Source organism: Ranitomeya variabilis, chromosome 1, assembly GCF_051348905.1.
Source record: "Ranitomeya variabilis isolate aRanVar5 chromosome 1, aRanVar5.hap1, whole genome shotgun sequence".
In the NCBI taxonomy this organism is placed as follows: Eukaryota; Metazoa; Chordata; class Amphibia; order Anura; family Dendrobatidae; genus Ranitomeya; species Ranitomeya variabilis.
Window position 1 is genome coordinate 342,912,666 of NC_135232.1, and position 27,543 is coordinate 342,940,208.

The window sequence follows — 27,543 nt, forward strand, 5'->3', positions numbered from 1 at the left end:
AGCATGCAGGAAAATCTGCACTGTGTCCTTGTGCTGAACATGAAAAGGGTTATGGAAGCCCTAGTCACATGCACTGGAGGTGGAGTGAGTGCAGATTTTAGTGAATCCAATGCTTTGTGTGTGACCTTAAAGGGAACCTGTCACCACGTTTTTGGAAGATGGGATAAAAATAGCGTTAAATAGGGGCAGAGGTGGGCGTTACATTAGTGTGTGTGTTATGCGTTTATTACCCACCTAAGTTGCCGAAATAACTTTGCAAAGTCTCCGTTTTCGCCTGTCAATCAGGCTGGTCAGGTCGCATGGGCGTTGTCTTCCCCCAGATTTGGCGTAGTTTTCCGTTGGTGGCGTAGTGGTGTGCGCATGCCCAAAGTCCGGAATCCTCTTCCAGGGGATTTAAAATAGCGCGGTGTTCGTTATTGCATTGGTGATCGGTGGGCGCGGCCATCTTCCTTTGGCCGCGCGTGCGCAGAAGCGGCGCTCTGCTGGCCGCGGCTTCAGGAAAATGGCCGCCGCGATATCCATCTGCGCACGCGCGGCATCCCGCGGCCATTTTCCTGAAGCCGCGGCCAGCAGAGTGCCACTTCTGCGCACGCGCGGCCAAAGGAAGATGGCCGCGCCCACCGATCACCAATGCAATAACGAACACCGCGCTATTTTAAATCCCCTGGAAGAGGATTCCGGACTTTGGGCATGCGCACACCACTACGCCACCAACGGAAAACTACGCCAAATCTGGGTGAAGACACCACGCCCATGTGACCTGACCAGCCTGATTGACAGGCGAAAACGGAGACTTTGCAAAGTTATTTCGGCAACTTAGGTGGGTAATAAACGCATAACACACACACTAATGTAACGCCCACCTCTGCCCCTATTTAACCCCTTAAGCCCCGAGGGTGGTTTGCACGTTAATGACCAGGCCAATTTTTACAATTCTGACCACTGTCCCTTTATGAGGTTATAACTCTGGAACGCTTCAACGGATCTTGGCGATTCTGACATTGTTTTCTCGTGACATATTGTACTTCATGTTAGTGGTAAAATTTGTTCGATATAACTTGCGTTTATTTGTGAAAAAAACGAATATTTGGCGAAAATTTGGAAAATTTCGCAATTTTCCAACTTTGAATTTTTATGCCCTTAAATCACAGACATATGTCACACAAAATACTTAATAAATAACATTTCCCACATGTCTACTTTACATCAGCACAATTTTGGAACCAAAATTTTTTTTTGTGACGGAGTTATAAGGGTTAAAAGTTGACCAGCAATTTCTCATTTTTACAACACCATTTTTTTTTAGGGACCACATCTCATTTGAAGTCATTTTGACGGGTCTATATGATAGAAAATACCCAAGTGTGACACCATTCTAAAAACTGCACCCCTCAAGGTACTCAAAACCACTTTCAAGAAGTTTATTAACCCTTCAGGTGTTTCACATGAATTTTTGGAATGTTTAAATAAAAATGAACATTTAACTTTTTTTCACACAAAATTTATTTCAGCTCCAATTTGTTTTATTTTCCCAAGGGTAACAGGAGAAAATAGACCCCAAAAGTTGTTGTACAATTTGTCCTGAGTACGCTGATACCCCATATGTGGGGGTAAACCACAGTTTGGGTGCATGGCAGAGCTTGGAAGCAAAGGAGCGCCATTTGACTTTTCAATGCAAAATTGACTGGAATTGAGATGGGACGCCATGTTGCATTTGGAGAGCCCCTGATGTGCCTAAACATTGAAACCCCTAACAAGTGACACCATTTTGGAAAGTAGACCCCCTAAGGAACTTATCTAGATGTGTGGTGAGCACTTTGACCCAACAAGTGCTTTACAGAAGTTTATAATGCAAAGCCGTAAAAATAAAAAATCATATTTTTTCACAAAAATGATCTTTTCACCCCCAATTTTTTATTTTCCCAAGGGTGAGAGAAGAAATTGGACCCCAAAAATTGTTGTGCAATTTGTCCTGAGTACGCTGATACCCCATATGTGGGTGTAAACCATTGTTTGGGCGCAGGGCAGAGCTCGGAAGGGAAGGAGCGCCATTTGACTTTTCAATGCAAAATTGACTGGAATTGAGATGGGACGCCATGTTGCATTTAGAGAGCCCTTGATGTGCCTAAACATTGAAACCCCTAACAAGTGACACCATTTTGGAAAGTAGACCCCCTAAGGAACTTATCTAGATGTGTGGTGAGCATTTTGACCCAACAAGTGCTTTACAGAAGTTTATAATGCAGAGCCGTAAAAATAAAAAATCATATTTTTTCACAAAAATGATCTTTTCACCCCCAATTTTTTATTTTCCCAAGGGTAAGAGAAGAAATTGGACCCCAAAAATTGTTGTGCAATTTGTCCTGAGTACGCTGATACCCCATATGTGGGTGTAAACCATTGTTTGGGCGCAGGGCAGAGCTCGGAAGGGAAGGAGCGCCATTTGACTTTTCAATGCAAAATTGACTGGAATTGAGATGGGACGCCATGTTGCGTTTGGAGAGCCCCTAATGTGCCTAAACATTGAAACCCCCCACGAGTGACACCATTTTGGAAAGTAGACCCCTTAAGGAACTTATCTAGATGTGTGTTGAGCACTTTGACCCAACAAGTGCTTCACAGAAGTTTATAATGCAGAGCCGTAAAAATAAAAAATCATATTTTTTCACAAAAATGATCTTTTCACCCCCATTTTTTTATTTCCCCAAGGGTAAGAGAAGAAATTAGACCACAAAAGTTGTTGTGCAATTTGTCCTGAGTACGCTGATACCCCATATGTGGGTGTAAACCATTGTTTGGGTGCATAGCAGAGCTCAGAAGGGAAGAAGCGCTATTTTACTTTTCAATGCAAAATTGACTGGAATTAAGATGGGATGCCATGTTGCGTTTGGAGAGCCCCTGATGTGCCTAAACATTAAACCCCCCCACAAGTGACACCATTTTGGAAAGTAGACCCCCTAAGGAACTTATCTAGATGTGTTTTGAGAGCTTTGAACCCCCAAGTGTTTCACTACAGTTTATAACGCAGAGCCGTGAAAATAAAAATATTTTTTTTTTTCACAAAAATGATTTTTTAGCCCCCAAGTTTTGTATTTTCACAAGGGTATCAGGATAAATTGGACCATAAAAGTTGTTGTCCAATTTGTCCTGAGTACGCTGATACCCCCTATGTGGGGGGGAACCACTGTTTGGGCGCATGACAGAGCTCGGAAGTGAAGGAGCGCCATTTGGAATGCAGACTTAAATGGATTGGTCTGCAGGCGTCACGTTGCATTTGCAGAGCCCCTGATGTACCCAAACAGTACAAACCCCCCACAAGTGACCCCATATTGGAAACTAGACCCCCCAAGGAACTTATCTAGATGTGTTGTGAGAACTTTGAACCCCCAAGTGTTTCACTACAGTTTATAACGCAGAGCCGTGAAAATATTATTTTTTTTTTTTTTTCACAAAAATGAAATTTAGCCCCCAGTTTTGTATTTTCACAAGGGTATCAGGATAAATTGGACCCTAAAAGTTGTTGTCCAATTTGTCCTGAGTACGCTGATACCCCCTATGTGGGGGGGAACCACTGTTTGGGCGCATGACAGAGCTCGGAAGGGAAGGAGCGCCATTTGGAATGCAGACTTAAATGGATTGGTCTGCAGGCGTCACGTTGCATTTGCAGAGCCCCTGATGTACCCAAACAGTACAAACCCCCCACAAGTGACCCCATATTGGAAACTAGACCCCCCAAGGAACTTATCTAGATGTGTTGTGAGAACTTTGAACCCCCAAGTGTTTCACTACAGTTTATAACGCAGAGCCGTGAAAATATTATTTTTTTTTTTTCACAAAAATGAAATTTAGCCCCCAGTTTTGTATTTTCACAAGGGTATCAGGATAAATTGGACCCTAAAAGTTGTTGTCCAATTTGTCCTGAGTACGCTGATACCCCCTATGTGGGGGGGAACCACTGTTTGGGCGCATGACAGAGCTCGGAAGGGAAGGAGCGCCATTTGGAATGCAGACTTAAATGGATTGGTCTGCAGGCGTCACGTTGCATTTGCAGAGCCCCTGATGTACCCAAACAGTACAAACCCCCCACAAGTGACCCCATATTGGAAACTAGACCCCCCAAGGAACTTATCTAGATGTGTTGTGAGAACTTTGAACCCCCAAGTGTTTCACTACAGTTTATAACGCAGAGCCGTGAAAATATTATTTTTTTTTTTTTCACAAAAATGAAATTTAGCCCCCAGTTTTGTATTTTCACAAGGGTATCAGGATAAATTGGACCCTAAAAGTTGTTGTCCAATTTGTCCTGAGTACGCTGATACCCCCTATGTGGGGGGGAACCACTGTTTGGGCGCATGACAGAGCTCGGAAGGGAAGGAGCGCCATTTGGAATGCAGACTTAAATGGATTGGTCTGCAGGCGTCACGTTGCATTTGCAGAGCCCCTGATGTACCCAAACAGTACAAACCCCCCACAAGTGACCCCATATTGGAAACTAGACCTCCCAAGGAACTTATCTAGATGTGTTGTGAGAACTTTGAACCCCCAAGTGTTTCACTACAGTTTACAACGCAGAGCCGTGAAAATAAAACATATTTTTTTTCCCACAAAAATGATTTTTAGCCCCCCAAATTTTTATTTTCCCAAGGATAACAAGAGAACTTGGACCCCAGAAGTTGTTGTTCAATTTGTCCCTAGTACGCTGATACCCCATATGTTGGGGTAAACCCCTTTTTGGACGCACGGGAGAGCTCGGAAGGGAAGGAGCACTGTTTTACTTTTTCAACGCAGAATTGGCTGGAATTGAGATTGGACGCCATGTCGCGTTTGGAGAGCCCCTGATGTGCCTGAACAGTGGAAGCTCCCCAATTCTACCTGAAACCCTACCCCTAACCTCACCCCTAACCGTTTACTGAACATTTTCTGACAGTCATAAGTGCCACGTATATAAGTGCCACGTATTTAAGAGCCACGTATTTAAGTGCCACGTATTTCAGTGCCACGTATTTCAGTGCCACGTATTTCAGTGCCACGATATTTCAGTGCCACGTATTTCAGTGCCACGTATTTCAGTGCCACGTATTTCAGGCACTGAAAAATACGTGGCACGTAAATACTTCAGTGCCACGATATTTCAGTGCCACGATATTTCAGTGCCACGAATTTCAGTGCCACGAATTTCAGTGCCACGTATTTCAGGCACTGAAAAATACGTGGCACGTAAATACGTGGCACGTAAATACGTGGCACTGAAATACGTGGCACTGAAATACGTGGCACTGAAATACGTGGCACTGAAATACGTGGCACTGAAATACGTGGCACTGAAATACGTGGCACTGAAATAAGTGGCACTGAAATACGTGGCACTGAAATACGTGGCACTGAAATACGTGGCACTGAAATACGTGGCACTGAAATACGTGGCACTTATATACGTGGCCACTGAAATATCGTGGCACTTATATACGTATATACGTATATAAACGTATATTTCAGTGCCACGTATTTCAGTGCCACGTATTTCAGGTTAGGGGTAGGGTTAGGGGTAGGGTTAGGGTTTTTTGTTTTTTTCTTGTTTTCTTGTGTTTTTCTATAAAAACGCATGCGTTTTACCGCGTTTACATGCATTTTTTCACACATGCGGTTTTTTTAAAAAACGCATGCAGATAAAAACGCAAGTGTGAAACCAGACTAAAAGACGCTTTTTATAGCAAAAAAGTTTTTGCGTCTCCACATTTTGAGACCTATAATTTTTCCACATTTTGGTCCACAGAGTCATGTGAGGTCTTGTTTTTTGCGGGACGAGTTGACGTTTTTATTGGTAACATTTTCGGACACGTGACAGTTTTTGATCGCTTTTTATTCCGATTTTTGTGAGGCAGAAAGACCAAAAACCAGCTATTCATGAATTTCTTTTGGGGGAGGCGTTTATACCGTTCCGCGTTTGGTAAAATTGATAAAGCAGTTTTATTCTTCGGGTCAGTACGATTACAGCGATACCTCATTTATATCATTTTTTTATGTTTTGACGCTTTTATACGATAAAAACTATTTTATAGAAAAAATAATTATTTTGGCATCGCTTTATTCTGAGGACTATAACTTTTTAATTTTTTTGCTGATGATGCTGTATGGCGGCTCGTTTTTTGCGGGACAATATGACGTTTTCAGTGGTACCATGGCTATTTATATCCGTCTTTTTGATCGCGTGTTATTCCACTTTTTGTTCAGCGGTATGGTAATAAAGCGTTGTTTTTTGCCTCGTTTTTTTTTTTTTTTTTCTTACGGTGTTTACTGAAGGGGTTAACTAGTGGGCCAGTTTTATAGGTTGGGTCGTTACGGACGCGGCGATACTAAATATGTGTACTTTTATTGTTTTTGTTTGTTTTTTTTAGATAAAGAAATGTATTTATGGGAATAATATTTTTTTTTTATTATTATTTATTTAGGAATTTTTTTTTTTTTTTTTTTACACATGTGGAAATTTTTTTTTTTACTTTTTTACTTTGTCCCAGGGGGGGACATCACAGATCGCAGATTTGATAGTGTGCACAGCACTCTATCAGATCCGCGATCATACTTTCATCGGAGCAGGCTGCAGCTTTCATCTGCAGCCTGCTCCGACCCGGAAGTGCTCCCTGCAGGACCCGGATACAGCCCCTCGGCCATTTTGGATCCGGGGCCTGCAGGGAGAAGACGTTCGGTACGAGGTGAGTACGTCACCTTGTACCGATCGTCTCAGGGAAGCCCGCAGGGAGCCCCCTCCCTGCGCGATGCTTCCCTGTACCGCCGGTACACCGCGATCATGTTTGATCGCGGTGTGCCGGGGGTTAATGTGCCGGGGGCGGTCCGTGACCGCTCCTGGCACATAGTGCCGGATGTCAGCTGCGATATGCAGCCGACACCCGGCCGCGATCGGCCGCGCTCCCCCCGTGAGCGCGGCCGATCGCGTATGACGTACTATCCCGTCACCGGGAATTAAGGCCCACCCCACCTCGACGGGATAGTACGTCATACGGGCTTAAGGGGTTAACGCTATTTTTATCCCATCTTCCAAAAACGTGGTGACAGGTTCCCTTTAACCTAACTGAAAGGTCTGAGTTGGTCTCATACAATCTCTACAGCTAAATGCACCATAGCTTCTTGTTGGAAATTCACCAGTCTTTTTTCCAAAAGAACCATTAGTTAAGATACAAAAAAAGAGCTTAAAAATAGTTAGCATATTGGACGACAAGAGTCCTAAATGTGAAACCAGGAGAGGGCACAGACAGAAGAGGACCTCTGCAAGATCAATACATGGGCTCTTTTTAGTGCTGTAAAGGATGGGGAGATTTATTAACAGCTAACAATCCTCCTGAAAAATGTGCAGCTGTAACAGGACACCTGGCTCAGCAGGGGGCCCAGCTTCTCAGCTTCAAATAAGACATTTCACACCCCCAACCAACCAACTAGTACAGGAAGACCCCATGAGGATCCAAACCATGCGGTCTAACTGCTTTGTTCAGACAGCTTGGATTTCAAAAGGAGAATATGGATTTACCTTATGTCCTAGCCACACATCGGTTACATTTTCAAGATCTCTGGAACAGGACAGACGCCTTCCAGGATCTCGATCCGCTCTAGAATTCCAGGGAGGGGGGCTACGTAGAATGGCTAGTAGGAACCAGATAGCAAAGACGTGTTTAGTCTCAATGCGCAGCAGGAGCCCGGCTGGATGCAATGGCGTCAAAACTGCTCCCTAGAACAGTCTATTAAGGAGTTATGACCCATCTTAGGTTGTGTAGTTTTTAGCTGCTAGAGGTAAATGGAGGGGTTTTAATTTCAGCCCAGAGGCCAGGAGGGGAGTAATTCAAAGGGGATAAAGGCCATGTGATCTTTCTCATTATGCTTGTGGTTCACTTTGAAGGTGGGGGCATTGTCAAGTAACGTGCTGTGAAGGACCTAGGAACCAGCTGGCAGTCCATGCCCTCTGCGGCCCAGCTCACACATGGTTGAACATTAACCCAGCAATTGACATCACCCATCTGATTATATCTTTTGTATTACCACTATTTGCATATCTCACCATAGTATATGTATAACTATCATATATACAGTGTATTGTCTAGTGTGCCCTTAAGGTGATTAAATATACGATTAAATCTCGGGCTGTTCTTTTATCTTTGTCCACGGGTCCGTTTCTCAGTTTAACTTACCATGTTACCAGGGCTCGTTTCTGTCTGATATAATCCTGTTAATGGAACAGCTTCATATCTGACAAGGAACTTGTGGCAGTCCTAAAAGGTGCTGTGTCACTGGTGCTAGTGAAAGGGGCCCTCAGCCTGTCAGGGTTGTGAGCAAGTGTGGTGCCACGTCATTGTCTGCGTAATCCATATCCTCTCACTCTCCAGCCCCGTGTGGACAAGTGTCTGTAAAAAACTGTACCAAGCTGACCATACGTGTCCCAGGGGGTGCGGAACTTCACATTGGTGAAAGTGAGGAGACTACATTACGTGAGCCTTCTGATATCATAGTACGTCAGGTGGGGTGGCGAGGTGCAATAGATCATTAGAATGCATAATTCCTCCTGCTTTGGAGGTGGTTGTGGGCCCCCTTAGCTGCACAGGTTGCAATAATGGTTTGTCCTCCCTTGTGTCAAACCCTACAGATCTTTTGCTCAACTTGTTAAGAGAAAGGCACATATCCCACTAAGAAACAGTGGTACCCAAGTTTCGTGTAACTCAAAGTAATTCCATTTTGTAATTTATAAGTCTTGTGTTTTTGTTTTTTAAATGTTATATTCTATTTTCCATAGAGGATTATCAATGAGTTAAGGCTGGAAGAAATGAAACATCCTTGAAGAGTTTCCCAACTTCTAAAAATTGCTGGCTTATTGCTAGGATAACCCATTAATATAAGATTGGTGGTTGTCTGACTATCGAAATCACCAACAATCAGCTGACGGGACAGACTGCATCTTTAATGCTTACAGCAGGGGGAGACTGGTTCCTACTTATTTATGTCATAATGTTTTAGCTGCTGTTAAGATACTGCAAGGATGAGGCATTGAACCAAATTATACAATGCGGCAATATCTTGAATGAAGGCTAAAAAAAAACAATATAGGGCCAAGGCAGAGTTTTCTAATAGCTGATCAATGGGGGAGATGACAGTCAGACACACACCTACCTAATGTTTATAGCTTATCCTAAGGGCTCATGCAGATGACCTTATCGGTCCGAGTACAATCTAACAAAACATCAGATCCCATCTGGATCAATGTTGGTCCATGAAGCTGTGCACATGTCCAGTTTTTTTCTTGGACAGAGTCAGTCCAGGGAGGTAAGGGGTTGGGGGGGAATAATCGCTGCATGCACGAGTTTGATCCGATATTCGGATTACCCTCAAAAACGGAAATCATTGACTGCATGGAAAGCATTTACTGCACTCAGATGATATCTGATTGCAGTTCGATTTCTAGAATGAGGAAGATGGAGACATTTCTTTCTTCATCTCCTCATCCGAAATAGGATCACTGTGATCAGCGTTTAAAAGAATACATGCTCGTGTGACACTAGACTAAGGATGGATAACTCACTTACCATATTCTTTGTACTTAGTGTGTGTATGTATATATATATATATATATATATATATATATATATATATATATATATATATATACACACACACACACTTCTGTTGATGTGACCTCATTTTTCTCTCATTAGGTTTTGGACAGGCTATGCATCACATCCGCTTGCCACATGTGCAATTATATTTTCGGCTGTTATTTAAAAAAAAATTACCCATTTCGTCGCACCACCTAATTGTTTTGTTTCTTCACTACCTCTTCTCTCATTGTATATGTCATCTTTGGCAAATCCAGCTAGGCGTTTCCTTCTCTACATTTTATTTTTGGAATAAATTCATTTAACCCCTTTCTGACTACAGGTGTAATAATCTGTCCATGTGACCTGGGTCTATCTGACCAGGGACGGATTATTACGCCCGCAGACATGGATGTTGTGTGGGCGATTGCCGCCGGGTGTCAGCTGATTCTGACATCTGACACCCAGCACTAAGTGCCAGGAGTGGTCACTCCAGATCGAATGAGATCGCAGCATTCCGGGAGCCGGCAGAGGGCTGACAGCCTCTCTGCCTTTGGATCAGAGACACCATGGTTTGATGCAAGGTCCCGATGATCGTTGCCATGGTGACCCGATGTTGTCATGAAGACATCCGGGTCACCATAGCAAGGAAATTTGCTGATCATACGCAGTGCATGATCAGCAACTTTCTCTGTCAGTGCACAGCTGACAGTTTGCAAAGCATGGGGATCCTGCTGCATCCCTATGATATGTGAGCGATCAGCCTGCAAAAAACTATTGTCCCATAGTGAGACAAAGTAAAAAAAGTTTTTAAAAAAGTAAAAAAAATGTTTACATTGTAAAAATATTTTTTTAAAAATAAAACAATCAAAAGATATTGTATATATAAATAAGTATTTGGATGTAAAAAAAAATATATAAACAAAAAAGTACACATATTTGGTATCGCAGAGTCTGCAATGACCAGGCCTATAAAACTGTCCCACTAGTTAACCCCTTTAGTGAACACCATAAAAAATAAATAAAAAACAATACAAAAAACAATGCTTTATCATCATGCCTCTTTCACACGTCCAGATAATTCCGGTACCGGAGAAATCGGTACCGGAGTTATCCGTGTACGTGTGTCCGTGTGCTCACGTGGCACATCAGTGTGGCACACGTGCGGCATCCGTGTGCCGCCCGAGGACCACACGGACCGTGCAGGAGAGACAGCGCTACACTAAGCGTTGTCCCCCCTGCTGTGGTGCTGAAGGCGGCATTCATCTCTTCTCCCCCGCAGGAGAGAAGAGATGAAAGATCAAATTTTTTTTATTTTTTGTGAAAAATAAAGTTTGCATGTGACCCCCGCCTCCCATCCCCAGTGCGCCGCCCGGCCCCTTGCAGAGAAATACTCACCCAGCTCCCACGATGTCTCCTCTCAGCGCTGGCAGCTTGTCCTTTGTGAGTGGTCATATCTACAGTATGCGCATATTCCTCACTGTAATGAGCGGTCCCACGTGACCGCTCACACAGGACAAGCTGCCAGCGCTGAGGAGAGGAGACATCGCGGGAGCCGGGTGAGTATTTCAATGCAAGGGGCCGGGCGGCGCACTGGGGATGGGAGGCGGGGGTCACATGCAAACTTTATTTTTCACAAAAAATAAAAAAAACCTTGATCTTTCATCTCTTCTCTCCTGCGGGGAGAAGAGATGAATGCCGCCTTCAGCACCACAGCGGGGGGGACAGCGCTTACTGTAGAGCTGTTTCTCCTGCGGGCGGTACGTGCACACGGAGGAGAGTGCACACTGTTCTCCGTGTGCACGTGTGCAGGACGTACTGCTGTACGTGCTGCCGGAGAAAAACGGACATGTCTCCGTGTTTTCAACACGGACACACGGTCCGTGAAAACACGGAGACGTGCATAGACCCATTCATTTGAATGGGTCTACGTGTGTCAGTGTGTCTCCAGGACGTGAGAAAACTGTCAGTACAAGTACCGGAGACACTGACGTGTGAAAGAGGCCAAACAAAAAGTAGAATAAAACTCGATCAAAAAGACAGATATAAACAAACATGGTGTGGCTGAAAATATCATTTTATCCTGCAAAAAACATGCCGCGATACAGCTCCATCAGCGAAAAAATAAAAAAGTTACAGCGCTCAGAATAAAGCGATGCAAAAAAATTATTATTTTGTCAATAAAATAGTTTTTATTGTGTAAAAGCACCAAAGCATAAAAAAATAAATAAATGAGGTATCGCTGTAATCGTACTGACCCGAAGAATAAAACTGCCTTTTTACCACACACAGAAAGGCATAACTGCCCCCTCCCAAAAAATCCTGAATTGCTCTCTTTTGTTTATTCTGCCTCCTAAAAATAGAAAGCGATCAAAAAAATGTCATGTGCCACATGACTGAGGGCCAAAATATGGAAAAATTATAGCTCTCAAAATTATGGTGATGCAAAAACTATTTTTTGCAATAAAAAGCATCTTTCAGTGTGTGACAGCAGACAAACATGAAAACCCAATATAAATCTGGTATCGCTGTCATCGCACAGAATAAAGTCGCCTGATCACTTATACCACGAGAAACGGCGAAAGAAAATAAATAAAACCAATTCGTCACCTGCTGTTGATGTTTTCATTCTGCCTCCCAAAGATCGCAGTAAGGCTCAGGGTACATTTATCCTGCGCTCTGCGGTTGAATCCGTGTTTCCGTGTAAATCTCTAAAATACGTGATTCAGATGGAACCTCTGGCGGAAGATTCCCTATAATGAGGCAGATGGAGGCACTGTGGAAGCCGTCTGACCTGTGTCTGTCTTTTCGGGATTGCATAAAATTGCCATCGGCCACAGTTTTGTGCACTTTTGAAAAGGACACCGCTGAACAGAGGCCAGACGGAGTCCAGAGTAACTCTGCTCCCTCATTATAGTGAATGGATCCGTCAGGGGTCTCATCTGAATCACATCACTCAGATTTAGATGGAAACCCCAAAGTAAGTGGTCATCGTAGAGTGAGAGATAAATGTGATCCCAACGTTATATACAATGTTACCAATAAAAGCTTCAAATCAATCCACAAAAAAAAGCAAGTCCTCACTCAGGTCCACCATCTGTTAATGGAAATATAGGGGGCATCCACGTTACTGGTAGTACAAAGGCTCTGGAAAGCGAAATGGCCCTCGCCCCCCAAAAGAAATTCAGCAAATTCTCTGCTCTCAAATCCAAATGCCCCCTCCCTTCTAAGCCCCATAGTGTGCCCAAACCACATATAGCTTCCACGTTTGGCATTTCTGAAGCGATGAAAGCCTGCCTAACTTACAGGTGCATGCCTCCAGAAGCATGGGCTGGGCATAACTTACTGGTGACTACGACGGCAGTTTGCAATTTTCACTTGGCAAAATGTATTGCTGCTTGTTTCTGGAAAATACCCATTGAGTCAAACCTGTAGATAAATTCCCCAAGGGGTATAGTTTCCTAAATGGGGTCACTTGAGGGGGAATTTTCTGCTCTTCTAGCAATTAGGGGCTCTGTATATGGAGTCCGCCAACTGTTCTAGGTACATCTGCGCTCCAGAAGGGAAATAACGCTCCATTCCTCCCGAGTCTCTCCATGTGGCTTAGTACTGTACAGCCTCATATGGGGTATTTCCACGTTCAGTAGAAATTATGGGACAATATTTGGTGCCATTTTTACCCACTTCTTGTGTGAAAATGTAAAATCTGGGGCTAAAACAAAGTTTTTGTGGTACCAATGTAGTTAGTTTTTCTTCCACTGCCCAATGGTATAAATTTCTGTGACAAACCCTGGTGTCAACATGACCACTGCACCCCTAGATGAATTCATTGAGAGGTGTAGTTTGTAAAATGGGGTCACTTATGGTTCTGCTTTTCTGGCACCTCCGGGGCTCTCCCAGTGGGTCATGGCACCTGCAAACCATTACAGTAAAATCATGCGCTCCTTGCCTTCTGAGCTTTCCACTATGCCTGAAAAATATTTCCCGATTACATGTAGGGTATTGGCGCACTTAGGAAAAAATGGACCTCAGTTTGTTGAAAAAAAAACTCCTATTAGACCTTAGAAAAATTAAAAACTTGGGGCTAAAACAACATTTTAGTGGTAATAATGTAATTTATTCTTTCTTCGCTGCTCAGTGGTATAAAATTCTGTGAGGCACATGTGCTGTCAATATGGTCACTGCACCCCTAGATAAATTCATTGGGGAGTGTAGTTTGTAAAATGAGTTCACATAGGGGGTTCTGTTGTTCTGACACCTCAGGGGCTCGGCCAATGTGACATGGCACCCTCAAACTATTCCGTCAAAATCTGAACTCCAATATGGAGCCTCTTCCCTTCTGAGCACTGTGCCTCCAAAGTAGTATTCCCCTACATATGGGGTATCAACGTACTCAGGAGAAATTGCACTACAAATTGTATGGTGCAATTTCACCTGTTACCCTTACGAAAATGAAAAATTTGGGGCCAGTGACATTTTTGTGGGGAACATGTGATTTTTTTATTTTCACGGATCAATGTTATAAACTTGTGTGAACCACCTGGGGTTTCAAGGTGCTCACCACACATGTAAATACATTCATTGTGGGATCTAGTTTACAAAATGGTGTTATTTGTGGGGGGTTTCTACTGTTTAGGCACATCAGGGGCTCTCCAAGCATGACATGGCGTCCGCCAATTGTTCCAGCAAATTTTGCATTCAAAAAGTCAAATGGTGCTCCTTCCCTTCCGAACTCTGCCGTGCGCCAAAACAGTGGTGGACCTGCATATATGGGGTATTAACATGCTCAGGAGAAAATACACAACAAATTTTGGGGTCCATTTTTTCCTGTTACCTTTGTCAAAATAAAAAAATATGGATCTGAAGTAAATGTTTTATGAGAAAAAAATAAATGTTAATTTTTTTTCAAAAAATTCCTGTGAAGCACCTGAAGGGTTAATAGAATTCGTGAATGTGGTTTTGAGCACAATGAGAGGTGCAGTTTTTAGAATGGTGTCACTTTTGGGTATTTTCTATCATATAGACCCCTCAAAGTGATTTCAAATGTGATGTGGTCCCTAAAAAACTGGTTTTGTAAATTTTGCTGGAAAATGAAAATCTACTTTTAACTCTTATAACTTCCTAACAAAAAAAAATTTGGTTCCAAAATTGTGCTGATGTAAAGTAGACATTTGGGAAATCTTATTTATTAAGTATTTTGTGTGACATATCTCTGTGATTTAACGGCATGAAAATTCAAAGTTGGAAAATTGCAACATTTTCGCCAAATTTCCGTTTTTTTCACAAATAAACATAGGTAATATCAAAGAAATTTTACCACTAACGTGACGTACAATATGTAACGATAAAACAGTCTTAGGCCTCTTTCACAATTCCGTCTTTCAGCTCCTGTCACAATCCGTCGTTTTTTGAGAATGCAGGATCCTGCATTTTCCCATAGACTTTGTATTAGCGATGGATTGTGACGGATGGCCATCCGTTTCATCCGTCGTGCACTGGATCCTGCATAAAAAAACGGTCCGTCGGGCAGAGAAAACGTTCAGAGGAACGTTTTTTCTGCACGTCGGAAAATCGCTCAGCGTCGCATCCTGCGCTGCCCGTCACTGGCTACAATGAAAGCCTATGGGCGCAGGATGCGACGCTGCCTGTGAAAAGCAGGAATCCAGGGACGGGTCCTGTCTTTGCAAACTGAGCATGCGTGGAACAATTTCCCATCAGGGAAATTCTCTCTCGCTCTCTTTGTACTATTGATGTTACATAGTTACATAGTTATTAAGGTTGAAGGAAGACTTTAAGTCCATCGAGTTCAACCCATAGCCTAGCATGCCCTAACATGTTGATCCAGGGGAAGGCAAAAAAAACCCATGTGGTAAGAGTAAACTCCATCATGGGGAAAAAAATTCCTTCCCGACCCCACATACGGCAATCAGACTAGTTCCCTGGATCAACGCCTTATCAAGGAATCTAATATATATACCCTGTAATATTATACTTTTCAAGAAAGGCATCCAGTCCCCTCTTAAATTTAAGTAATGACTCACTCATTACAACATCATACGGCAGAGAGTTCCATTGTCTCACTGCTCTTACAGTAAAGAATCCGCGTCTGTTATTATGCTTAAACCTTTTTTCCTCCAGACGTAGAGGATGCCCCCTTGTCCCTGTCACCGGTCTATGATTAAAAAGATCATCAGAAAGGTCTTTGTACTGTCCCCTCATATATTTATACATTAACATAAGATCACCCCTTAGTCTTCCTTTTTCCAAACTAAATAGCCCCAAGTGTAATAACCTATCTTGGTATTGCAGACCCCCCAGTCCTCTAATAACCTTGGTCGCTCTTCTCTGCACCCGCTCCAGTTCAGCTATGTCTTTCTTATACACCGGAGACCAGAACTATGCACAGTATTCTAAGTGTGGTCGCACTAGTGACTTGTATAGAGGTAAAATTATGTTCTCCTCATGAGCATCTATGCCTCTTTTAATACATCCCATTATTTTATTTGCCTTTGTAGCAGCTGCCTGACACTGGCCACTGAATATGAGTTTGTCATCCACCCATACACCCAGGTCTTTTTCATTAACGGTTTTGCCCAGAGTTTTAGAATTAAGCACATAGTTATACATCTTATTACTTCTACCCAAGTGCATGACCTTACATTTATCCCCATTAAAGCTCATTTGCCATTTATCAGCCCAAGCTTCTAGTTTACATAAATCATCCTGTAATATAAAATTGTCCTCCCCTGTATTGATTACCCTGCAGAGTTTAGTGTCATCTGAAAATATTGAAATTCTACTCTGAATGCCCCCTACAAGGTCATTAATAAATATGTTAAAAAGAAGAGGGCCCAATACTGACCCCTGTGGTACCCCACTACTAACCGTGACCCAGTCCGAGTGAGCTCCATTAATAACCACCCTTTGTTTCCTATCCCTGAGCCAACTCTCAACCCACTTGCACATATTTTCCCCTATCCCCATTATTCTCATTTTATGTATCAACCTTTTGTGTGGCACCGTATCAAAAGTTTTTGAAAAGTCCATATACACTACATCTACCGGGTTCCCTTGGTCCAGACCGGAACTTACCTCTTCATAGAAGCTGATCAAATTAGTGCCTATGTTGCCTATGCAGCATCAATAATAACAAGATATAATGTTAAAAATAATTTAAAAAAAATAGCAGTATTCTCACCTACCGGCCTTCCCACGCAGCGTCACCGATGCTCCCGGCAGCTAGTGTTACTTCCTAGTAATACTAGCTGCCGGGAGCATCGCTGCGCGGGAAAGCCGGTAGGTGAGAATACTGCGATTTTTTTTTTTAACCTGGTTTGTGTTGTGTATGCGTTTTCGCAGCGGAAAACCGCTGCGAAGACGCATACACAACAGGTGCACATAGCCTCGACGGGTCCGTCAGAAAGACAGGCCCAGTGCACACGTTTTCCACAATCTGCACAGGATCCGTCATTTCAACATCTTGATGGATCCTGTGCAGATTTGGAAAACGGAAGTGTGAAAGAAGCCTTAGAGTCACTGGGATCCAGTGGTCAGAATTGTAAAAATTGGCCCAGTCATTAACGTGCAAACCACCTTTGGGACTAAAGGGGTTAAAAAAAGAAGTTTGACCCCCCCTGCCACATTTGTATATAATTGCATAGGGGAATGTTGTATCTAAGAATTTAGAAGTGATATGTAGCTCAGTAAATAAATATTAAATGTGATGTGAATAGCATTTTTTAAAAATTATTATTACAAATCACAAAGTGACATTGAAATGACCAATTTTAGCCGTGGCCACTAGATGGCAATAATGTTACACACAATATCACAAACTGAATGAAATGCTCTCCAATGCTTTCGCCCCATGTACAGAAAGCGCATACACAAACAATTCTATGGGTGCCTTTGTTTCCAAGGCTTTGCTATTTAAGCTACATGCTGTAGCTACATGTAGAAAAATGGTTTAGTGTAACAAGTAGCTGACAAAACCGAAAAAAACTGCTTGCAGAACAAGCTTCCAAGACACAGAATGAGGAGTGAGAATAGATGGTCAGTTAGTGAGGGCTCCCTCATTCTTGATTGTTCCCTTTTCCTCTGTGAAAATAAGTCTAGGTATTTGTGGCTGTTATTTAAAGTGGTTGTCCAACAGTACATACATCCCTCACTGACCTGCCCCTAGTTTGCCTGATGAAGGCAGGTGTCAGCCGTGGCCTCTGCACTGATAGCATTATTGTATGTTTACTGTCCAGTTAGTAACTATTCTTGGTGTTATTGAGCAAGTGAAAAATTAAAAACTATTTGAAAATGGCCCCCATCGCACCTGCGCAGTAGCAGCTATGGGTATGTATAGATCTGATAGCTGCCATTGCACAGGCAATCTCTGAGACCCGCTACTGCACAGGTGGAATCATATTGGAGGAGGGATTTTTTTTTCTTCTACAACAAGATGTTGCTGCCCGCGCCTGCACAATAGCAGCTATCGGATCACCTCTATATACACCGATAGCTGCTACTGCGCAGGTGCGATGGGCGCCATTTTCAAATAAGATTTTTTTTTTTTACAGTTGCTCAATAACATCAAGAATACTTATTAACTGGACACTGACCATGCGATTATGCTGCAGAGCAGGCACCGCGGCCGCACCTGCTTGCAGAAGCGTTTTTTTCTTCAGTATGTACAGGTATTCAACATGCAAACTAAGGGGGCAGGTCAGCGAGGCATCAGTGACCTGTCAGCCAGCTGCATTATGAATAGCTAATCAGAGCACCACATGCAGACCTCCCACAGGCCGCCCCGGGGCACGAGCATATCATTAACTCAAAACTGAAAATAAAGATTACACAACAACCACAAGACTGATTTCATCAGCCAAAGTATCATTGTAATCAGTACAACGGCACCAACCTGATATGTCTGTAGGTTACTGAGCACAATCCTACTGACAGGTTCCCTTTAAGGAAACCAGGATTAAGCAGCCCTATATAAGTGTAGCATAAAGCCTCTGAGTATATTATGTATTTTTTTGTGTTTTTTTTCTTCTTTCAAATGAAGACCCAGGTTATCAATGAAATTGCTGAATTCTGCTGCACAGACTTTACAGGGTCACCTGGAAGAACTTTGAATGGCAGTCAGTTTAGAGGGTGACACGGGTAGCAAGGGAGGATATTCTCTTTTACCAAGCAAAATATATAAAAAAAAAAAAAGATTCTTAAAGATGTTTTCCACTACCAATTTGACCACCTTTTATATGTCCTAACTCTTCCTAACAGTTTTGTAGTAAACTCCTATTACCTGCCCTTCTGGCTCTGCTACTTCCGGTCTGGGGACTGGAATCAAGCGAACCGAGCAGGGCTCGTCACTGGTGGGGTCAGGGCTACCTCTGTGAGTAACAGCAGTCTAAGCATGAAAGCTCACATCAGACTTCACTCTCCTCCTCAGCTCCTGCTGTTTTGCAGTGCCGACCCTTCAGCTGACAAGTGCTGCAATCTGCAGCTTGTTATTACAAATCAGAATCACAGCTGAAGGGAAGGCACTTTAAGGCATTGGCAGAGTCAGTCTGCACCACGCATGACCGAGCTCAGAGCAGGCTTCACTTTCCTCTCTGCTTGGATCCTGCCAATGATTTGAATTGCTGTCTCTTCAGCTGAAAAGCTCTGTGATTTGCTTTCTATTAACAAACAGCACATTGCAGCGCTTGTCAGCTGAAGGTACGGCGCTCCAAAACATTGGCAGGATCTGCGCTGAGGAGGATAGTGAAGTCTGGTCGGAGCATGGCCGCGCTCCCACCAATGACGTATGCTACTCAGGTCATCAGATTCTGGTTTCCAGCATCACAACAGAAATCTAGATGATTCACGGAGATGAGATGACAGGAGCAGGGCAGGTAATAGGAGCATATTAGAATATTGATTGTTAGAAAGAGTTCGGATAAAAGAAGGGGGTCAAATTAGCATTGGAAAACTGTGAGACCTACAAAAAAAGCCACATGAGGAACAAACTCTTTAGATACAGGAGATTTGAATCTCTGTATAAAAAAAATAGCACTGAAGAAATTTTATATTTCATTTCAACAAAACAAAAATGAGTTGGTCAATCACGAGCTTTTAAAAATGTGGTCAGTGTAGTTAAATAAACACTTGAAAAAAAAAAAATAAAAAAAAAAAGCTACATAAACGGGTTAAAAAGGCTTTAAAACAGAAAAAAACATGCCTACTTACTTTTGAATTGCATCGCTTACAGCACATAAGAAATGACTGTCGAGGACTTCATATGGTTGGGGTCCATGGTAGAGTAGTAACGCTTCCAGCAAAGGGACTACTTCAGACAAGGTAAGAATAGGAATACATGCAATGCATATTGAACGCACTTGCTCCACTAAGATTCTATTGAAAAAAGCATGAAAACTAAAAATAAGGATTTATGATAGCACTAGCTGTACTACCCGGCTTCGCCCGGGTTAATGACTGCTGTTAGCAAAATAGAATGTGTTAACAAAAATTTATTCTGCACACAAAAACCACAAAACAAATAGATAGAAATGTAATTATTAAAAGGCAAAAACTAAGCAAATAGAAGCATTTCACAACATATATTAGCTTTGTTATACTGAGAATGTCTTTGTTGCCTATATTAACCAATCAGAGCTCAGGTTAATTAACTGTAGCAAAATAGAAGCTGAGCTGTGATTGGTTGCTATTGGCAGCCTGATAAATCCCCAGCCAACAGGAAGCCCTCCCCCCTGGCAGTATATATTAGCTCACACATACACATAATAGACAGGTCATGTGACTGACAGCTGCCGTATTTCCTATATGGTACATTTGTTGCTCTTGTAGTTTGCTTATTAATCAGATTTTTATTTTTGAAGGACAATACCAGACTTGTGTGTGTTTTAGGGCGAGTTTTATGTGTCAAGTTGTGTGTGTTGAGTTGCGTGTGGCGACATGCATGTAGCGACTTTTGTGAGATGAGTTTTGTGTGGCGACATGCGTGTAGCAACATTTTGTGTGTTGAGTTGCATGTGACAGGTTAGTGTAGCAAGTTGTGTGCAGCAAGATTTGTGCATGGCGAGTTTTGCGCGTGGCGAGTTTTATGTGTGGTGCATTTTGAGTATGTGCAAGTTTTGTGTGAGGCAACTTTTGCATGTGGTGCAACTTTTGTACATGTGGCAATTTTTCTGTGTGTGCAAGTTTTGCATGAGGTGAGTTTTCCATGAGGTGAGTTTTGCACGTGTGGCGAGTTTTGCGTGAGCCTAGTTTTGCATATGGCGAGTTTTGCATGTAGCGAGTTTTGAGTGGTGACTTTTGTGTTTCGACTTTTATGTGGCGAGGTTGGTGTGTGTGTGTGGTGAAATGTGTGCTGAGGGTGGTATATGTGTTCAAGCACGTGGTAGTGTGTGGCGCATTTTGTGTTTGTGTTCATATCCCCGTGTGTGGTGAGTATCCCATGTCGGGGCCCCACCTTAGCAACTGTACGGTATATACTCTTTGTCGCCATCGCTCTCATTCTTTAAGTCCTCATTGTTCACATCTGGCAGCTGTCAATTTTCCTCCAACACTTTTCCCTTCACTTTTTCCCCATTATGTAGATAGGAGCAAAATTGTTTGGTGAATTGGAACGCGCGGGGTTAAAATTTCACCTCACAACATAGCCTATGACGCTCTCGGGGTCCAGACGTGTGACTGTGCAAAATTTTGTGGCTGTAGCTGCGACGGTACAGATGCCAATCCCGGACATACACACATACATACATACACACATTCAGCTTTATATATTAGATATACCTGTATGTAATCTCCTGTATATAGTATATACCTGTGTGTCATCTCACCTATATATAGTATATATCTGTGTGTCATCTCCTGTATATAGTATATACCTGTATGTCATCTCCTCCTATACATAGCATATACCTGTGTCATCTCCTCCTGTATATACTATATACCTGTAGGTAATCTGCTCCTGTATATAGTATATACCTGTGTGTCATCTCCTCCTGTATATAGTATATACCTGTATGTCATCTCCTCCTGTATGTAGTATGTACCTGTATGTCATCTCCTCCTCTATATAGTATATACCTGTGTGTCATCTCTCCTGTATATAGTATATATCTGTGTGTCATCTCCTCCTGTATATAGTATATACCTGTGTGTCATCTCCCCTGTAAATAGTATATACCTGTGTGTCATCTCCTGTATATAGTATATAGCTGTATGTCATCTCCTCCTGTATTAGCCCTCGTTCACACGTTATTTGGTCAGTATTTTTACCTCAGTATTTGTAAGCTAAAATGGCAGCCTGATAAATCCCCAGCCAACAGTAAGCCCACCCCCTGGCAGTATATATTAGCTCACACATACACATAATAGACTGGTCATGTGACTGACAGCTGCCGGATTCCTATATGGTACATTTGTTGCTCTTGTAGTTTGTCTGCTTATTAATCAGATTTTTATTTTTGAAGGATACCAGACTTGTGTGTGTTTTAGGGCGAGTTTCGTGTGTCAAGTTGTGTGTGTTGAGTTGCGTGTGGCGACATGCATGTAGGGACTTTTGTGAGATGAGTTTTGTGTGGCGACATGCGTGTAGCAACTTTTTGTGTGTCGAGTTGCATGTGACAGGTTAGTGTAGCAAGTTGTGTGCAGCAAGTTTTGCGCATGGCGAGTTTTGCGCGTGGCGAGTTTTATGTGTGGTGCCTTTTGAGTATGTGCAAGTTTTGTGTGAGGCAACTTTTGCATGTGTTGCAACTTTTGTGCATGTGGCAATTTTTCTGCGTGTGGCAATTTTTCTGCGTGTGCAAGTTTTGCGTGTGGCGAGTTTTGCACGTGTGGCGAGTTTTGCATGTGGAGAGTTTTGCGCGTGGCGAGTTTTGAGCGGCGACTTTTGTGTTTCTACTTTTATGTGGCGAGGTTGGTGTATGTGTGGTGAAATGTGCACTGAGGGTGGTATATGTGTTCGAGCACGTGGTAGTGTGTGGCGCATTTTGTGTGTGTGTTCATATCCCCGTGGTGGTGTGATTATCCCATGTTGGGGCCCCACCTTAGCAACTGTACAGTATATACTCTTTGGTGCCATCGCTGTCATTCTTTAAGTCCCCCTTGTTCACATCTGGCAGCTGTTAATTTGCCTCCAACACTTTTCCTTTCATTTTTTCCCCATTATGTAGATAGGGGCAAAATTGTTTGGTGAATTGGAAAGCGCGGGGTTAAAATTTCACCTCACAATATAGCTTTGACGCTCTCAGGGTCCAGACGTGTGACTGTGCAAAATTTTGTGCCTGTAGCTGCGACGCCTCCAACACTTTTCCTTTCACTTTTTCCCCATTATGTAGATAGGGGCAAAATTGTTTGGTGAATTGGAAAGCGCGGGGTTAAAATTTCACCTCACAACATAGCCTATGACGCTCTCGGGGTCCAGACGTGTGACTGTGCAAAATTTTGTGGCTGTAGCTGCTACGGTTCAGATGCCAATCCCGGACATACATACATACATACATACATACACACACACACACATTCAGCTTTATATATTAGATTAACATTTCTAATAATCAAAATAAATATAATTATGGTGTCCATACATATAAGGATACGGGCTAGACAAAACCAGGATGAGGAAGTTAATAAAGGGAACCTGTCACACTGTTTTTTCGATATGAGATAAAAATATGGTTGAACTAGATGTTTCCAGCCAGCTAACGCTCGGCACGCTCATTGCTATCTAATTAACGCTGTTGGTGATTAAACTAAAGTAAATAATGACAACATTCAATAGCGCTTACACAGGTGGTAAATTAACTTAAAATGAAGTTAACAATAGTGTGGTGATGTGTTGGGGGCGAGATTGTGTGTGGTAATGGGGTGGGGGGGCAGGATTATGTGTGGTAATGGGGTGGGGGGGCGGGATTATGTGTGGTAATGGGGTGGGGGGGCGGGATTATGTGTGGTAATGGGGTGGGGGGGTGGGATTATGTGTGGTAATGGGGTGGGGGGCAGGATTATGTGTGGTAATAGGGTGGGGGGGCGGGATTATGTGTGGTAATGGGGTGGGGGGGCGGGATTATGTGTGGTAATGGGGTGGGGGGGCGGGATTATGTGTGGTAATGGGGTGGGGGGTGGGATTATGTGTGGTAATGGGGTAGGGGGGTGGGATTATGTGTGGTGATGTGGTGGGGGGCGGGATTATGTGTGGTGATGTGCTGGGGGGGCGGGATTATGTAGTAATGTGGGGGGGCGGGATTGTATAGTAATGTGGTGGGGGCGGGATTGTGTAGTAATGTGGTGGGGGCGGGATTGTGTAGTAATGTGGTGGGGGCGGGATTGTGTAGTAATGTGGTGGGGGGCGGGATTATGTGTGGTAATGTGGTGGGGGGCGGGATTATGTGTGCTAATGTGGTGGGGGGGCGGGATTATGTGTAGTAATGTGGTGGGGGGCGGGATTATGTGTAGTAATGTGGTGGGGGGCGGGATTATGTGTGGTGATGTGTTGGGGGGGCGGGATTATGTGTGGTGATGTGTTGAAGGGGCGGGATTATGTGGTGATGTGGTGGGGGGCGGGATTGTATGTGGTAATGTGGTGGGGTGGGATTGTGTGTGGTAATGGGTGGGGGGCAGGATTATGTGTGGTGATGTGGTGGGGGTGGAGCTACTGTGCAGGGGGCGGGATTAGCGAGTAATCACGATGCCTCTTATATATATAGATAGGTACTCCTGTAAAGCAGAGCTCAGGCCCTTTCATATTTCCTGATTCCCCACCTTTGCTGACAAAATACCTTAGTAATCTCTCCATTTTCGTCTGTCTGTCTGGTGATTAAACTAAAGTAAATAATGACAACATTCAATAGCGCTTACACAGGTGGTAAATTAACTTAAAATGAAGTTAACAACAATAGTGAGGTGATGTGTTGGGGGCGAGATTGTGTGTGGTAATGGGGTGGGGGGGCAGGATTATGTGTGGTAATGGGGTGGGGGGGCGGGATTATGTGTAGTAATGTGGTGGGGGCGGGATTGTGTAGTAATGTGGTGGGGGCGGGATTGTGTAGTAATGTGGTGGGGGGCGGGATTATGTGTGGTAATGTGGTGGGGGGGCGGGATTATGTGTGCTAATGTGGTGGGGGGGCGGGATTATGTGTAGTAATGTGGTGGGGGGCGGGATTATGTGTAGTAATGTGGTGGGGGGCGGGATTATGTGTGGTGATGTGTTGGGGGGGCGGGATTATGTGTGGTGATGTGTTGAAGGGGCGGGATTATGTGTGGTGATGTGGTGGGGGGCGGGATTATGTGGTGATGTGGTGGGGGGCGGGATTTATGGGGGGCGGGATTGTATGTGGTAATGTGGTGGGGTGGGATTGTGTGTGGTAATGGGTGGGGGGCAGGATTATGTGTGGTGATGTGGTGGGGGTGGAGCTACTGTGCAGGGGGCGGGATTAGCGAGTAATCACGATGCCTCTTATATATATATAGATAGGGCCTGAGCTCTGCTTTACATGAGTACCTTTCATATTTCCTGATTCCCCACCTTTGCTGACAAAATACCTTAGTAATCTCTCCATTTTCGTCTGTCAATCACCCCGGTCTGATGGGCGGGGCTTAATCGCCAATTCTCCCCACCTCCGGCTTTGCTCTAAGAATCTTCTTTCCTGCAGTTGAATAGTTTTCTGTGCCTGTGCATTCCAGTGGTGTCTCGCGCGTGCGCAGTATGTTTTGACCAACAGTGGGCAAAGCATTCAACTCATTATTGCGCATGCGCCGGCATTTTCCTTGACATTCTGTGCCCTGGAAGTCTTTCTATGCTTCCGGGGCATAGAGCATAGGGTCAAAAGCTGGCGCATGCGCAATAATGATTTCATGCTTTGCTTACAGTTGGTCAAAACATGCTGCACACACGCGAGACGCTAGATCAATGCGCAACCGCAGAAACTGACCGCGATCTGTGCTATTCACAGATCTAGTTACGTCTGACATGCCGAGGAGCGGGGGGAGAGACAGCGATTAAGCCCTGCCCATCAAACCGGATCGAGGTCATTGATATACGAAAACGGAGAGATTACTAAGGTATTTTGGCAGCAAAGGTGGGGAATCGGGAAATATGAAAGGTACTGATGTAAAGCTGAGCTAAAGCCCTAGTGAACCATATTTTAAACTCATATAAAAAAAACAGGGTGACAGGTTCCCTTTAAGAGTGGCGTTTCCTAAGCCAGTTATAAACTAAAGTGCACTGGAAAATGATGTGCCAAATTTACTGAAAGGTGCACACATCTAAATAAATATGGCCCATACTTTCAAGGAGTCAGAAAGAAAAATCTACACCAACTAAATTTGTTGGGCAGAGAGATTACAGTCCTTTGGCTAAGCACTATCCAATTTGAAAAAAGATGCGGATGTATGTGAAAAATAAACAGAGCGCCATACAATCATGATAAAAAATTGGGTACAATCTCTTTAAATTCTCTAATATAATTGTGGATGTCTTCCCACTTTGGGTCTTGTGTTAGCACTCGTCTGAACACTCCAGATCAGCAAACTGCCAAAACTTCTGCTTTTATAGAGGTGGTCTCACTTGCCGACGATCAATTAATCAAGGACATTGGATTAGCAGCACCTGACTGCTAGTTACCGGTCTAATTCCTATGGAAGTAGCAAGGGTGCACTTAATTTTTAATATACTGCTTTTGCATTTTGGCATTGTTTTTGTTAAATAAATAATGACACAATGTAATTTGTCATGTAGGAGAAAAAAGGGGTTGAGACCACGCCTAAGGGAATGTATTAGCAACAACAATAATAATAGTGTACCATGCCACAATGGATATTGGCAGGAAGAGCCCCTGCTGAAAAAACCACGCAATACTCTATGCAGAAAAACAGCTCAAATGAGAATATACTAGTGCTCAGACAGACTGGGCAGGGGTGTAATAAACACTGATATGTGAATTATAATGACGCCAAAGATCCACCAAAATTAATGGTGAACATACCTGTGAATACCACCAATTCTGTGGAAAGGCTGTGGATATGCCGGTAAGTGTGACGGTGTGACCAGCCAGGATCCAGGCACCAGGATGTCAGGTGCAGGGCTGAGCGTGGAGCAGTAAAATGAAGAGTCCGGCGTCAGGTCAATAGCTGGGGTAATGGGTCGGCAAGTATGGAAGCGCTGCTGCACGCAGGTGCTGTGCGGAGGCTGCGTAGAGCCAGGGAAAGCCCCGGCCGGTAGCGTCCCTGGATACGAGCACAAGGAGAATGGCCGACAAGGAGCTGAGCGTGTGACGTCACCGCTGAGAAGACTACGGAGCGGTACTAGGGACAAGGTTCTAACCTTGTCGGCCATTCTCCTTTTGTTTGGCTTTTTTGCTACGTTCACTAAATGCTAAAATTAACCTTCCATTATGATTCTCCAGGTCATTACAAGTTCATAGACACCAAACATGCCTAGGTTCTTTTTTATCTAAGTGGATGAAAAAAAATTCCAAAATTTGCTAAAAAAAAAAAAAAAAAAATTGCGCAAATTTCCGATGCCCCTAGCATCTCAATTTTGCGTGATCTGGGGTTGGGTGAGGGCTTATTTTTTGCGTGCCGAGCTGACGTTTTTAATTACATCACTTTAGTGCAGATACGTTTTTTTGATCGCCCGTTATTGCATTTTAATTCAATGTCGCAGCGACCAAAAAAATGTAATTTTAGGGGTTTTATTTTTTTTCTCGCTACACCGTCAGGTTAATCCTTTTTTTTTTAATCGATAGATCGGGCGATTCTGAACGTGGCGATACCAAATATGTGTAGGTGTGATCTTTTTTTATTGTTTTATTTTAATTGGGGCGAAAGGGGGGTGATTTGAACTTTTATATATATATATATTTTTTTTTAATATTTTTAAACACTTTTTTTTGGCATGCTTCAATAGCCTCCATGGAAGGCTAGAATCATGCACTATACGATCGCCTCTGCTACA

General features: G+C 43.4%; 1 protein-coding gene across 1 annotated transcript in view; it reads right to left on the reverse strand.

Annotated features, from left to right (window-relative positions):
- FANCC (FA complementation group C) overlaps nucleotides 1–27,543 on the reverse strand; it is a 333,078-nt gene that overhangs the window by 165,029 nt on the left and 140,506 nt on the right. Inside the window, exon 7 of the mRNA XM_077299602.1 lies at nucleotides 19,812–19,976. Coding sequence (XP_077155717.1) covers nucleotides 19,812–19,976 — 165 coding nt within the window. The remainder of the gene's footprint in view (nucleotides 1–19,811; nucleotides 19,977–27,543) is intronic.